This window comes from Argiope bruennichi, chromosome 4, assembly GCF_947563725.1.
Source record: "Argiope bruennichi chromosome 4, qqArgBrue1.1, whole genome shotgun sequence".
Lineage (NCBI taxonomy): Eukaryota > Metazoa > Arthropoda > Arachnida > Araneae > Araneidae > Argiope > Argiope bruennichi.
In genome coordinates this window covers 141,206,608-141,220,827 of record NC_079154.1, presented here as the reverse complement: position 1 = coordinate 141,220,827, position 14,220 = coordinate 141,206,608, and the positions used below count along the sequence as shown (strand labels likewise).

Sequence of the window (14,220 nt, the reverse complement as noted above, 5' to 3'; positions counted from 1 at the left end):
TTTGTGGATGAAAGCAAATCACATATAACATTTTCGGATTAGATGGCTGGTAAAAAAAAAAAAGGTCGCATATGAAATGTTTTGTACAGTAGGCCGCAAATATTTGATATGCTCATTCAGCATTGCATATTAAAAATTTGCGACCTATTGTACTACTATTTGAAACCTGTATGTCAACCCATTTATCTGGCGTTGCATGGCGCATTCTGGTGCAGGGTTAGGTAAATTCTTCATGTTATGGTTTCTCTGCTATAGTCCTGGTGTGATTAAGATCTCTGACTCTTGATCCCATTGAGCATGTGTGGAATTATTCGTACCAAAGAAAAAAAATCAATGAACACAATATTTTTGAAAACAGGCGGAAAAAAAACATCTGATCGTGGGGGTTTAGTTGATTTAAGTCTGTTCATCGAACTAAAATCAACGATTTAATGGACTGCGACAGGTCAAAAAGTGCAAGGGTGGTAATTCAGATATTAACTATAAAATTCATATTTTATTCTTAATTTAGTGGATAGTATCCTAATATTTTTGAGAGGATTTTTTTGCCTTGATTTTTTTAAAAATTTAAGTTGTAATCATGATTGTATTAACATATGAATTTTGTTTGAGTTACTGCGATTTGAATTTATAAAAATGTGAAATATAAAAATGATACCAAAAAGTACATAAGTTACATATTATGATGAAATCTTGTCCACTTGTATTGTGCTCCAATGCTTTTTTGAATGATTGTATATTCAGTAAAAAGTAATCTGCTCATAATTCATACAAGGGAAATGAAAGTAATATTGAAATATGGTACTGTTATTGAACATAAATATATATAAGCATTCAAAATTTCATCTTTACAAGCAGGAAACATTTCAAGTAAACAGTCATTCCATTTTCATATAACGTTTGCATTGCCTTTGAATAAGATATTGATATTCATACGCAGAACTATAACGGCACACCTCACCCAATGACCTGGAAATTTCGATTCATTACTTCTGCACTACATATTGTATGGAGTGTATACTATATTCCTTTAATAATTATTTGTAATCCTTATATTGAAACAATTAAAACAATATCAATGAAATAAGGAGGTTTTCGAAATATTTCCCCGAACTGAAAATGCCGATGTTACTCGCATTTAAATAAGATACAAATTTTCTGTTCGAAAACAATGAATATTCCTCTTTCCCATACAATTTCAGACGATAAAAAGTACCGGTGACACATATTCGTCGGGAAACAATGTCCAAAGACCACTAATGTATATCATCAGTCAAAGGATAGTGTCGCCCTTTATAACATCACTTCCAATAAAATAAAAGCACCTGCTGTTACAGCATGCGTATCATTTAAACGGTCTGTGGACCATGTCAGTTCAAGCGTCAACCTCTCTTGTCAACTGGAGAAAGAGGCACCATTTAAAAAGGTTGGCGGAGAAGTGCAGTGACGTGGAAGGCGTAAAAAATGGCACCTTAGCCAACCGCTACTGTCTTGGAAGACGACCGGACCACACGAAGAGCTGCAATTTGGTGACTCTTGTTGCCAAATGTAACCGTTCATCTTTAGCTTTTAACAGAAAAGACGAATTGCCCACACGGATCTCGCGTTGTTCTGCCTGGTGACATCATTGCGTCAGAATGTTAATGTTAATAGCAGAGGTCAGTATGTAATGGGAGGTATTGAATCATTGAGAAGTATTTCTTGTCCCATGCCTCACAAATGAAGTTTAGAGTTTATAGGCCACAATGAAAGAAAAAAAAATTCGGTATTGGTGAGATTTAACTGAGTCTTATAAAATCGAAATAGTATATTTTTCCTATACAAATTTTCAGATTCATTGCATTCACTATCGAAATGAGAAGGAAAATGTTTTCTTCCGTGGATCTGTTTTCGATAAAAAAATTTTTTCTTTACACTTTAAATGTCGTGGAAATATAAGGCAGAAATGTATCACATATGTCTGAGGTCTTAAATGCTTCTTTTCTTAAATCCATTTCAGAATTTTAACCAAGAATCAGTCAAGTAAAGTTATGAAAATTAGTTTAATTTAATTAATTTAGATTAAATTTTTCAAGCTGTACGAGACACGATTTGTGACCAATCTCGTCAGTTTGTATCGTGATTAGATGATAAAAGAAGCACATAAGCTAGTGATCCTTTCCCACATAAAAGCACGTTTCGCCCTTAAAGGAATCAACGACCTACCTGCATAGATGAACTTTTCTTGAATAGGGTCCCGAATTTGCAACCTCATTTCCAAAGACGTTCCAGTACGATCCAAAACAGACACAGATTACCGGGAAGACAATGTCACTTGAAAGGCAGTTCTTATTGAATTTTGACGCACTTTAACCTATCATCGATACAAATGATCGAGAGCGGAAATCAGATTTTTCAATTCCTCCTCTCTTCAGAAATGATGGATATGGTGGCAAGGTCTTGAACGGGAAGTTCTTTTCAAAATTAAAGAAATAACAATTACAATGTATTAAAAACACTGAATGGTTCATTGATATTTTTGTGTGATTACCAAATAAATTGTTTAGAGTTCGTTTGCATTTGTCAGAAATTATACACATTTTAAGAAACAGATTATTTTTATAATTAAATTTTCGACTAGCAGGAAAATTCTCTCTTCCATTCTTTCTCAATAAGCGACATTTAATACTTGGTAATGTGCTGAAGAAATCTGAATAAGCATTTTGGGACTTTCCTTGCTTTTGATTTGGTCCAAAATTTGAGAAAGATTCTACGATTTGGTCCCAACACAGTATGGCACATTTAACTTTTCTAAGTCATTTTGAATTATCATCTCCTTAATCGCGCTGATTTGTGGATCAATAGATGGTCAATCTGTCAGCAATTTGATTCAAAGTATGGCACAGACAAATCTATTCCCAACTGTAGTCTCTATATCTATACTGAATTGGCTCTAAGCAGTTCCTTGCACTTTTCAGTTTTATTCACTTGCATGCAGACAGGCAGATAAACCTATAAAAAAATGGATTTAGATTAAAATTTGACTGAAATTTAAAATTTTTATGTAAGAGCGACGTTCTAAATTGCATTTATTTAATTTGCTGCATTTTTGATTTATTGTACTCAAAGACAGAAGGATAAGACAGATATTTCCCATTTCGGGAGAACTAAAAATGGAAGGTTTTTTTGTTTTCGCTTACACATCGCATTCATACAAGTAAAAATGTCGGTATTTAATCAAACTAACATCCTTCCAAACACTTAGTATTTAGTACGATGAAAACCTGAAAATTGTTGAAACATCTCTGAGATACTTATAAAAATAATACGCTTGCCATCTTAAATAAATAAATGACTAAAATGGGCACAAAAAGAAAGGGAAAAAAATACCTTGTCATATTTATCGCTATCTGGTGGATTCATAGAGTCGTAAAACAGCAAATCTTTTGCCCTCGACTTTTTTCACACTGCAGTAATGCACATTTCAGCTAAATATCGAACCCGAATTTCCACTTTATGATGCTGATTCTGCAGTAAGCAATCTAATAAAAAGGGTCGTTCTCTACACGAGGGTGTTCTGAAAGGAACTCGAACGCAGATTTGCTTTTATCGACCTGAAGCAAACAAAAATGATGAGAAGGAAGCGCTCATTATGCGTCTAAATTTAACCGATTCTGTCACTAAACTGCGAGTAAAGGAAGAATTTTATCAGCATTTTAGACTACTTGGGTTTTTTTAGTGTAATTCCTTGTTTTTCTTGGAAAATACCTTGTCGTAAAAGAAGAGATGCTTTTTATAGTCCCGGATAAAATACAAAAAAAAAAAAAAAAATGAACGTGCATTTGAAGGAGATATATAATGATGAGCTAGTTACTCAGTAAATAATGTAATTCAACGCTTTTAAAGGCGTGAAAGTTTACGTGGAACAGCTATGACGTCATCACGTTTGTAATAGACGCCTCTAGTACTACATTTGTGATACTGTATATTTCAATGAATATAGATCAGTAGCTTTTACTGATTCGAAAGAAAGGATGAGATGAAATAGCAGCATAAATAGAGTTATACAGTATTACGTAATTTTCCGTGCTAAAGTTATAAAATATATCTTTTAAATACCTCATTTTTTATTTAATATTTTTTACTAATTGTCTTAGTAACTAATTCTAAATTATTCTCTTTTCATGTAAATTCTTCCATATGAAACTTCTTTACTCGCATTTCTTTCTCCGGAGGAAAAAAAAATTCAGTAGCAAAAATTACATTTTTTTTTTCAAATAAAAATTCTGTCCCTAATCTAAAATACAAATCATCAAAGCTGGTCACACTCACAAGCAGCCGTAACTCAAAATATACTTATTCTATTTGTATATCAATCTCAATTTAAAAATCGCTGTTGCAGTCACCTTCCATACAAAAAAAACCCCTCTATTTTTCTGTTTAGAAGAATTGAGTCATACAAAGCCAGGCACAGTGAATGTTTTCGAAATTTTTTGCATCATTACTTTTTATGACTTATAAACACGGTTTAAAAAGCTTCGATATTATGAAAAATTTTAGATATTTTGAAATTAATTACTTTATCGAGAATTTTGCTTTTTGAGTGAGCAGTGTGGCGAAAATTAAACTTCATGTGTCACAAGTATTTCGAAATTCAATGCAATATCATCCAGAGACTGTTGGCATTTGTAGTCAATAACAGTTCCTGAATGATTTTTTTCATCTACTTTTGATCAAATACTGATGAATGCATCCAAGGAACATTGTTTAACGTGATGAGGCTCATTTTCATCTAAATGAACGCGGACAATTTGTTACTGAACTCATTATACCAATTTCATTTAATACACCAAATGACAATCAGAATTTGCATCACTGGAAAACTGTGTTTTTCTAAATTTTGTTAAGGATTTATTTTCATATTTAGCCTTGAACCACTCTTCTTTTAGAAAGCTCCTTCTAACTATCTTGTGGCATGTTATGATGGATAGCGAATATATGTTGATGACACTTATGATATTTTAATTTCAGCAATGCCTTTCTCTACAACTTTTGTGCAAGGCATCAGTAATCTACATATTTTAATCAGCATGAAATTTTTTTACTGCAACATTTTATCTACAACAAGATGATGAACGATTCGGTTTTCCCACATTCTTCAGATGTTTGGGATCCTTTTTAACCATGTGGTTTATTGCGAAAATGTGAAAACTCTGCATCACCGGAAGGACTGTGTTAACGTTGTGTGTTAGAAAAATCACAGGCTAAGGCGGTCACAAATCCCTCATTCCATTACAAGTTTTAATGGAGAAGAGATGAAAAATAGTTTTCTGTTGTAAAATAATTTGTGCTGCAGGATTTGTAATATATAAAAATTGTTGGACTTTCTAGCTGTTTATAATGTTATTTGCAACCTGCTTCCATTTGCATTATCCTGCGCTACCTTTGTTAGCGCGATTTTAACAACTTTCTTAACTTGATTTTCAACTGTTTGAAGAACCAACGCTTTCAGTAGCTATTATTTAAATGCTTTTCATTCTGAAAGGAATTAAATAAAAGACAAAAAAGAAAAACAGTCAACACCCATGGAAGTAAATTAAATTAGAATCAAAAACAGAAACTATTTTTCACTTAAATTAAATAGAAGAAATGTAAATGAGTTTAAATCTTGAAATTGGTTAAGAATACGAAACAAAAAGTACATAAAAGTGTATGCCTATTTTTTTAAATTTATCTCTTTCCTTTAAATAAAAAAAGAAAGAAAATATTACTGAAAATTTTATTCAAAATCTGCTTTTTTCTCTTCTATAAAAAAAATCAATGTCTGGTTTCATTACAATCTAAGTAAATAGTAGCATATAAAAATCCTTTTCAAATTCTTACTCGAATCAATTATTTCCAGATATTATTACATAAATATTACATTTTATGAGATGCCTATCCTTTCCATTATTATAATTAAATATTTAGTCGAAACTTTCTGGAAGAAATGAACAGCAACTTTAGGAATAATAAATAATTCATGCTGAAACTAGTGTTTCGTATCTCCCCCATCGTCTGAATACAAGTTGGGTATTAAAGTATTAAAGAAAAATTAAATAAACAACTGAAAATTAACTAATGTTAAATTAATAAATTTGTATTACTGATTTTACTGTATTAATTACCAATAGGAGTATTTATATATGACAGAAACCGAAATAAATAAGTTACTGCGATTAAGAATGCATGATTAAATATTACTATATTTAATTATAATTTCATTTTAAAGCTAAATTTTTTTGTACTGTTTGATGGTGAGAAATCAAATGTTAAGCAATCTTTCTTTCACTCACGTACTTTGTAAATGTACAAAGAAACAACGTTGAAGTCGTCAACAAATTTGCTTTTGATATTTTGATGAAGTTATCTCTTCTTGCTCACTCATTAACTCAGAAATGGAAGATTTTTAGATAAATTTCGGCATGTAGTATTAAAAAAAACAATTATTTTTTATCAAATTTTATATTCTTTATCAGCATGTGTGTCTGTTTATCAGAATAGATAATATTTTGCATGTTACTTTTACACCATAATTATAATCACATTTTACAATTTATTAATTTTTATTAAAAAAATCTATTAATGGTAAATTTGTCGGTTCTGTATATGAGCACTCGAGTACTTAAAACACAAAAAGATGAATGAGTGAAATTCGGCTAGTAATTATTGTACACAAATGATATAACCGTTTTGAATTTTGAACTGATTTTGTCTCTAGAGAGATCATCTGTATTTATTTATCTGTGTTAAGTGATTATGATAGTGTCAAAATGCTGAGCACCGCTGACGAAATTCCATTTTGAAACTGAACTATAAACTGAACATGCAATTATTTATTTTGCAAAACTAAAAGTTATACAACACACTGCTTACAATGCAATAATTAATTAAAAAATGGTAACGCGATAGTACACGATGAAATATTGATATAATAATATTAATAATAAGGAAAAGGATGTTAAATATTCCTACTAAAAACTCACAAGCAATATAAAAATCACTCATTTTTATTATTAAAGAGGAAAGAAATGATGAAGTATTTGAGAAAATTCGCATCTGTTAACTTATTATATATATGTTAATGAATGATGAAAAGTCTCATCTAATTACAACTAACTTTCATTCCGAAATCTTATTGAGAAACAAGTTCAAAGACAACTTGCTTCAGATCGATATCATGAAATGGAACATTTTTGCATTTCCGGCATTTGATTTCTAATTTTATAATTCTGAAAATAATATTATTGCTTGAGGAAAATTAGAAAAATAATCTCTTTATGTGCACGAATTCGGGAACTAAAAACATTTTTAAATTTCATTTGAGGACATGCTTAATGAGGCAGTCCAGTTATCTTCTTTTAATAGGCAGCTACTTCCTTTTTTTTACTGTTTATTTTAGAAAGTTACAATTTTCGATTTTCTTTTTGTATGTTTTGCAACGATAAAGATCTCGCCACTTTCATTTGGTGGTAATTGCAAATACTAATTCCGTTCCGAAAATGCCATTTCGTGCTTATACATGATCTGATTTCCGTGCCCCAAACTATGTGCAGATAAGTTTTCCTAATGATTCTTTTTCGTGGCAAAAAGCCACACCACCGCCGTCACTTCATTGTTATGATTTCTCTTTCTTCCTAACATTTTTTGTGTTTATTATTATTATCACTCCCTTTTTTTCAAAAGTCTAGAGATCTTTCAGGGAGAAAAGATGAATATATAAACGTATCACAGGAGAGGGGAGCCGATGTTAATTGCAGTCGTGTATCATTAGAGTACAAAAGAATTCGAATTGTTCCACCTTCTTTTTTATTCGACGGAAAACTTTATGGAAAGAGATTGTTATTTCGCTTTGTAGATAGAATTCGTCTAACGAGGTTTTCTGTGTTCATTTTTACAGAATAAAAAAAAAATTCTTGTTGTAAAATTAAGTTGATCATTGTTTCGAAATAGTTAAAATGAGAGAGAGGTCCACATTACTATCATAATGATAACTTTGCTCGATTTTCTGATAAGAAGAAATGAAGATCTTTTTTGAGTAGCACAGTTGGCAATATTAGTGGAACGTTGTTCGATTTCTTGGCACTCATCGCTAAAAGGGAGCAACATGCGAATTCATTTATTTCAATTTAACTTCTTAATTAGACTTCACGTCCTATTGAGGACAACTGGGAATATTTTAATTCCTGTCATAATATAGGGACATTTGGGATAATGATGCGTTTTTATAATGATTTCTGCATTTGAAATTATTTAATGCTTTTCACTTAAATGCAGATTTTAAATTTAAAATACAGTCATTTGATGAACGAGTCAGACTCGAATTGCAGTTAGTAACGCAGAGGGGTTAAAATGACAAACATATGCTTTTGTAAGAATTTAAGAATAATCTAACTGTAGTTTGTGAAATGGTTCTGCTCTTCAATTAGTTTTTATTTAGGATTAAACATATAATTTGAATATATTAAAAACAGCACATTTATTTTCCTATCAACCCATTGGCCGTACATGATTTGTCATAAATATATTTTAAGATTGTTTGAATTATGACAGCTGTTGCCAGTGAAAAAAATTTTCTCAATAAAATATTTTAATCTTTTGGATTTGACATTTATTATTAGATGTTTTCATTCATTGTTAAAAACAAAACATTTTTATCATCTTATATTCATCCATCGCATTATTTGGAATAGTTAAATGAAATTCTCACATTATCAAAAAATAAAATAACAATCATAAAAAAACTTAAAATTCTGACTGAACTCTGAATGAATTGGAATAATAGTGGAAATAGTTTCATCATGATAAAATAAATTTACAAAATGTAAGAAAGCTTTTAATTTTTCGAAAAACAAAATGATTCGGCGGAATTATTTACAAATACATCTATTAACGTTATGTCACAAATATAAAGAAATTATTTATCAATATTTACAAATCTTTCCACATAAAACGCTAACATACGTGGCACAGAAATTGCTCTTATTGTTGAAAATGTATTAATATTTTATTTTATTTATTTGTTTATTTTAGAATGGCAACGTTATTTAAGAAATATTTTTTGCTGTCTCATTTTGTAGATGGCAACTTGTAGATCAATCCCAAGATGGAATAAACAAAGTTTGAATTTTTTTACCGGTGGGATATCGTTTTTCTATTTTAATATAAAAAGCGAAAGAAAACGGTGTTTTTTCTTAGGCAGCTTTAACATTTTTTGGCGTCCGCGACAGGACTTTCTCGAAACAAAATAAATCAAGATGTTTCAAGCAATAAAAGGTTTTAAAAAAGAAGATCTGAAATACGTTGCGTCTGAAATTGGAGAAGACGTATCAGAAAATATTACGATAGTTGGATTAAAAGATCTTATTTTAAATAGTTGTGAATATAAGAATGATCCAGAATTCGTTCAAGAACTTTTAAGTAATGTTATTTCGGAAAGGAAATTAAAAGAAGAAACCGAAAAAGAAGATAAAAGATTGCAGCTTGAAGCTGAAAAGGAAGATAGAAGATTGCAGCTTGAAGCTGAAAAGGAAGATAGAAGATTGCAGCTTGAAATTGAAAAAGAAATAGAATTGGCAAGAATACAATCTCAAAATAGAGGTGAGTCATTTTCTGCTAATTCTACTGCTGATTTAAATAATTATAAGAGAAAGTTTACACTGCCTAGATTAGAATTTAGACAATTTGGCGACGATATTAAAGATTGGCTCCCATTTTGGAGTCAATTTGAGCAAATACATAAAGATGAGGATATCGCACCAGAAGACAAATTTCAGTACCTAGTTCAAGCAACAATTTCTGGTTCTCGTGCTAGAGAGGTTGTTGAAAGTTTTCCGCCAACTGGCGCCAACTATCAAAAGGCTATTGATGGTTTAAAATCGCGTTTTGGTAGAGAAGATATTTTAGTGGAAGTATATGTGAGAGAATTATTAAAATTAATTATTTCTGTGCAAACAAAAGAAACATTTTCATTAACTTCTTTGTATGATAAGCTTGAATCATATTTACGAGCATTAGAAACATTAGGTGTAACCACAGATAAATGTGCATCCGTTTTGTATCCTATGGTTGAATCGTGTTTCCCAGCTGAATTTTTAAAGGCTTGGAATCGTAGTAATATTTCCAGTATTAACTCTGACGCGAAAGGAAGATTGGATAATTTGATGCAATTTTTGAAAACAGAAGTTGAAGGAGAAGAAAGAATATGTTTGGCTGTAGCCGGTTTCGGTTTAGGAAAGGGCCAAGAATACAGACCTTTGAAAAAGAAACAATATAGCTCGGAGAATTTGAGAAATAAAGTACCTACAGCTATAGGTTTGTTAACGACTGCTGCAGATAAAGATGTAAAGAAATCTTGCGTTTTTTGCGGTGGTAAACATTCAAGTTCAGATTGCTTTACGGCTCAAAAAATGACTCTATCGGAAAGACAAAAAATAGTCAAGGAAAAACGATGCTGCTTTGCATGTTTATCGCCATTTCACGCAGTTAAAAGATGCCGAGCAGTTTTAAGATGCCTGATATGTTCTAAAAAACATTTTCCTATAATGTGTGATGTGCTTGATTCGCAAAAGATGTCTGTAGAGGGAAAAGAAGATAAACCCGCACTAGATGTTAATATGGCTAATTTTAATAAACACAGCCCTAAGATATTTCTTCAAACTCTCAAAGCTAAACTGGTATCGGATAATAAACAGAAAATTGTGAGGTTACTTTTTGATTCTGCATCACATAAATCTTACATTTTGAAAAGTGTAGCTGAAGAAATGAATTATACACCCGTTCGATGTGAAAAATTGGTACATTCTCTTTTTGGTGGCGTTATCACTAATGAATTTAAACATAATTGTTATAAAGTAAAATTGAGAAATTTGATTGGAAATTTCGGCTGTAATTTTGAAGTTCTGGATCAATCTATCATTTGTGACAATATTAGACCGGTTTTTAAAGGTCCCTGGATAAAAGAATTAGAGGAAAATCAGATTAATCTAACTGATATTAGCGATACTTGTGAAGGCATTGATATTCTAATTGGAGCTGACGTTATGGGGAAAATGTTAACTGGCAAAAGAAAAGTCTTATCTTCAGGTCTTGTCGCTGTAGAAACTTTCTTAGGATGGACCTTAATGGGTAAGGTACCACAGGAAGAATCTTCGGAAGAAAACCTGGCTTTAACAGTGCTGTCCTTATTTGTAAATGAAGCTGAAATCACAAATTTATGGAAATTATATTCAATCGGAATCAATGATCCTGTTGAGAAAAAATCTAAGAACGAGATTGATCTTCGGACCAAGGAGCATTTTCTAGAAACGGTAACAATTAATAATGATGGTCGATATGAGGTTTGTTTACCATGGTCTGATGATAAGTCACCTTTGCCCGACAACTTGGATTTGGCGAGGAAAAGGCTCGACTACACTACCTCAAAACTTATAGCTATGAATATGTATGAGAAATTTGAAAATATTCTTGTAATTTGGTTAGATGAAGACATAATAGAGGAAGTTCCTACCAACGAAATGAACTCTTATGGTAATTATTTACCTCACCGTGCAGTGATAAAACTAAGCAGCAGCACTACTCCAATTCGTCAGGTGTTGGACGCTTCAGCGAGATTAGCAAATTATCCATCTTTGAATCAGTGCTTGGAATTTGGTCCTAATCTCATTGAGCTTATTCCAAATATTCTTCTTCGATTCAGAGAGGGACAGCTTGGCGTTATAGCTGACATCAGGAAAGCTTTTCTGCAAATTAGTATTCGTAAAGAGGATAGAGACTTCCTTCGGTTTTTGTGGTGGGAAAATAGAGAAGAAAAGAAATTGAGAGTTTTTCGTCACACAAGAGTTGTTTTTGGGGTAAAATGTAGCCCTTTTCTTTTAGCTTCAGTAATTGAGTACCATATTCAAAAATGTGAAGGATTTGAAAAATCTTTGAAGAAAAGACTTTTGGAGAGTTTCTACATTGATAATGTCGTTACTAGTGTCGACAGTAAAGACCAATTAGATCGATTCATTGACAATTCTAAAACCTTGATGGCAAAAGGTGGTTTTGATCTTAGAGAATGGGAATGGTCTGGCGACTGTGAAACTAATTCAAAGGAAGAAACTCAGGTATTAGGTCTTATTTGGAATAAGAAATTAGACACTTTGAAAATTAACATGAAATGGCTGGATGGCATTAATGTGGAAAAAGTAACTAAAAGGAGTATGTTCTCTACAGTACATAAAGTATTTGATCCTTTTGGATTCACTGCACCAGTGATGCTCTGTCCAAAAATAATGCTACAAAAGGCATGGACATTAGGTACAAGTTGGGATGAAGAAGTAACTGGTGAGCTTCGTAAAGAATTTCTACAGTGGTTTCAAGAACTTAAGCATTTGTCTGACATACAGATTCCTAGGTGTGTTCAAGCATCTTCAAAAGATATAAGCAACTGCACTATTCATACGTTTGTTGATGGAAGCAAAGATGCATATGCTGCTGTTACATTCCTTAGAATAGAAAATAATGGTCGAATCGAGCTATTTCTACTTGCAGCGAAATCTCGAGTGGCTCCTTTAAGAGGCACAACTATCCCAAGAATGGAACTTCTTGCGGCGGTGATTGGAGCGAGGCTAGCGAATTCAGTTGTTGAAGCTTTTGGTTGGGAAAATGTTACGATATATTACTGGAGTGATTCTACAACAGTGCTTGCATGGATATTACGAGAAGAAAATTGGTCTGTCTTCGTTAGGAACAGAGTCCAAGAGATAAGGAAGTTGAGTAATCCTACATCATGGAGACACATACCTGGTGATAAGAATCCGGCAGATTTACCTTCCAGGGGCTGCAAGGCAAAACATCTAGTCTCCCTAAGATGGTGGGAGGGTCAACAATGGATGAAAAATGCTTTTGAATTTCAAAACATTATGGGTTCCACCAACCATGATTGGAATGAAGAAGAGATTAGAAAGGAAAAGTCTAAGACGACTTTTATATTATCAAATAATGAAGCCTGTGGTGTTGCAAACTGGTACTACAGATATTTTTCGAACTATGATAGAATAGTTCGTCTTGTTGCATGGATCCTCCGCTTCATGAACAACTGCAAAAATATAACTGAGAAGAAGCATGGTGAATTAACCGCTACAGAATTTCAGGAAGCAGAAATGAAGGTTTTATTTATGATACAGAATGAGTCTTTTCTCCTAGAAGAAGAAAAGAGATTAAAAACCCTACAAGTATTTAAAGACGATCTTGGCATCATCCGTTTGAAAACTAAAATTATTTATCGCAAGGACAGTGAAGATTTTCTTAAACCTATTGTTCTTCCTCCGAGGCATGAAGTGGTAAAGCGGTTAATCTATAATGCTCACGTTAAGAACTGTCATGCTGGAGTCCAGATACTATTGAATGCACTTAGAGAAAAGTACTGGATCCTAAATGGAAGAAAAGCGGTGAAACATGTGGTGGCCAATTGCATTACGTGTAAAAGATATAGCTCAAAGAACATAGAAGTTATAAGTCCCCCCCCCCTTCCAGAAAATAGAGTAAAGGATGCTGCGGTGTTTCAGGTAACTGGCGTTGATATGGCTGGACCTTTATTCCTTAAAGACAAGAAGAGCTGGGTTCTAATTTTTACTTGTGCAGTGTACAGAGCAGTTCATTTCGAGCTTGTTACTGCTGCATCGACTGATGTTTTTTTAATGGCCTTTAGGAGATTTGTTTCTAGCAGGGGAAGATGCACAACAATATACTGCGATAATGGCTCCAATTTTGTTGGAGCAGCCAACTATTTAAAACAACTGGATTGGAACCGTATCCAAAAATATTGAGCAATAAACTCTATTGACTGGAAGTTTAATCCTCCAACTGCTGCCTGGTGGGGCGGATGGTGGGAGAGATTAATTAGAATTTTAAAAGATCTTTTGAAGAAAGTGTTAGGACATGCACGTCTCAATTATGAGGAGATGATAACGGTTTTGGCAGACTGCGAGCGTGTAATCAACTCAAGACCTCTAACTTACATTTGCGAAGAGGAAGCTATAAAACCAATTTCTCCACCGATGTTCATACAAGATGTGCATGAATGCAATCTTCCTGATATAGATGCTGTAGAGCAAAATTCTGTGAGCAATAGATTCAAATACAGACAAGCAGTGCTTAAAGACTTAAGAAATCGTTTCAGATCTGAGTATTTGGGTGCTCTCATACAGCGGAGAAATA

General features: G+C 32.6%; 1 protein-coding gene across 1 annotated transcript; it reads left to right on the top strand.

Annotated features, from left to right (window-relative positions):
- Positions 1–1,367: 1,367 nt before the first annotated feature.
- Positions 1,368–13,829, top strand: LOC129966480 (uncharacterized). Its single transcript, XM_056080908.1, has 3 exons — positions 1,368–1,548; positions 11,500–13,128; positions 13,537–13,829. The coding sequence occupies exons 1-3, from the start codon at positions 1,368–1,370 to the stop codon at positions 13,827–13,829; spliced, it is 2,103 nt and encodes a 700-aa protein (XP_055936883.1).
- The last annotated feature ends 391 nt before the right edge of the window (positions 13,830–14,220 follow it).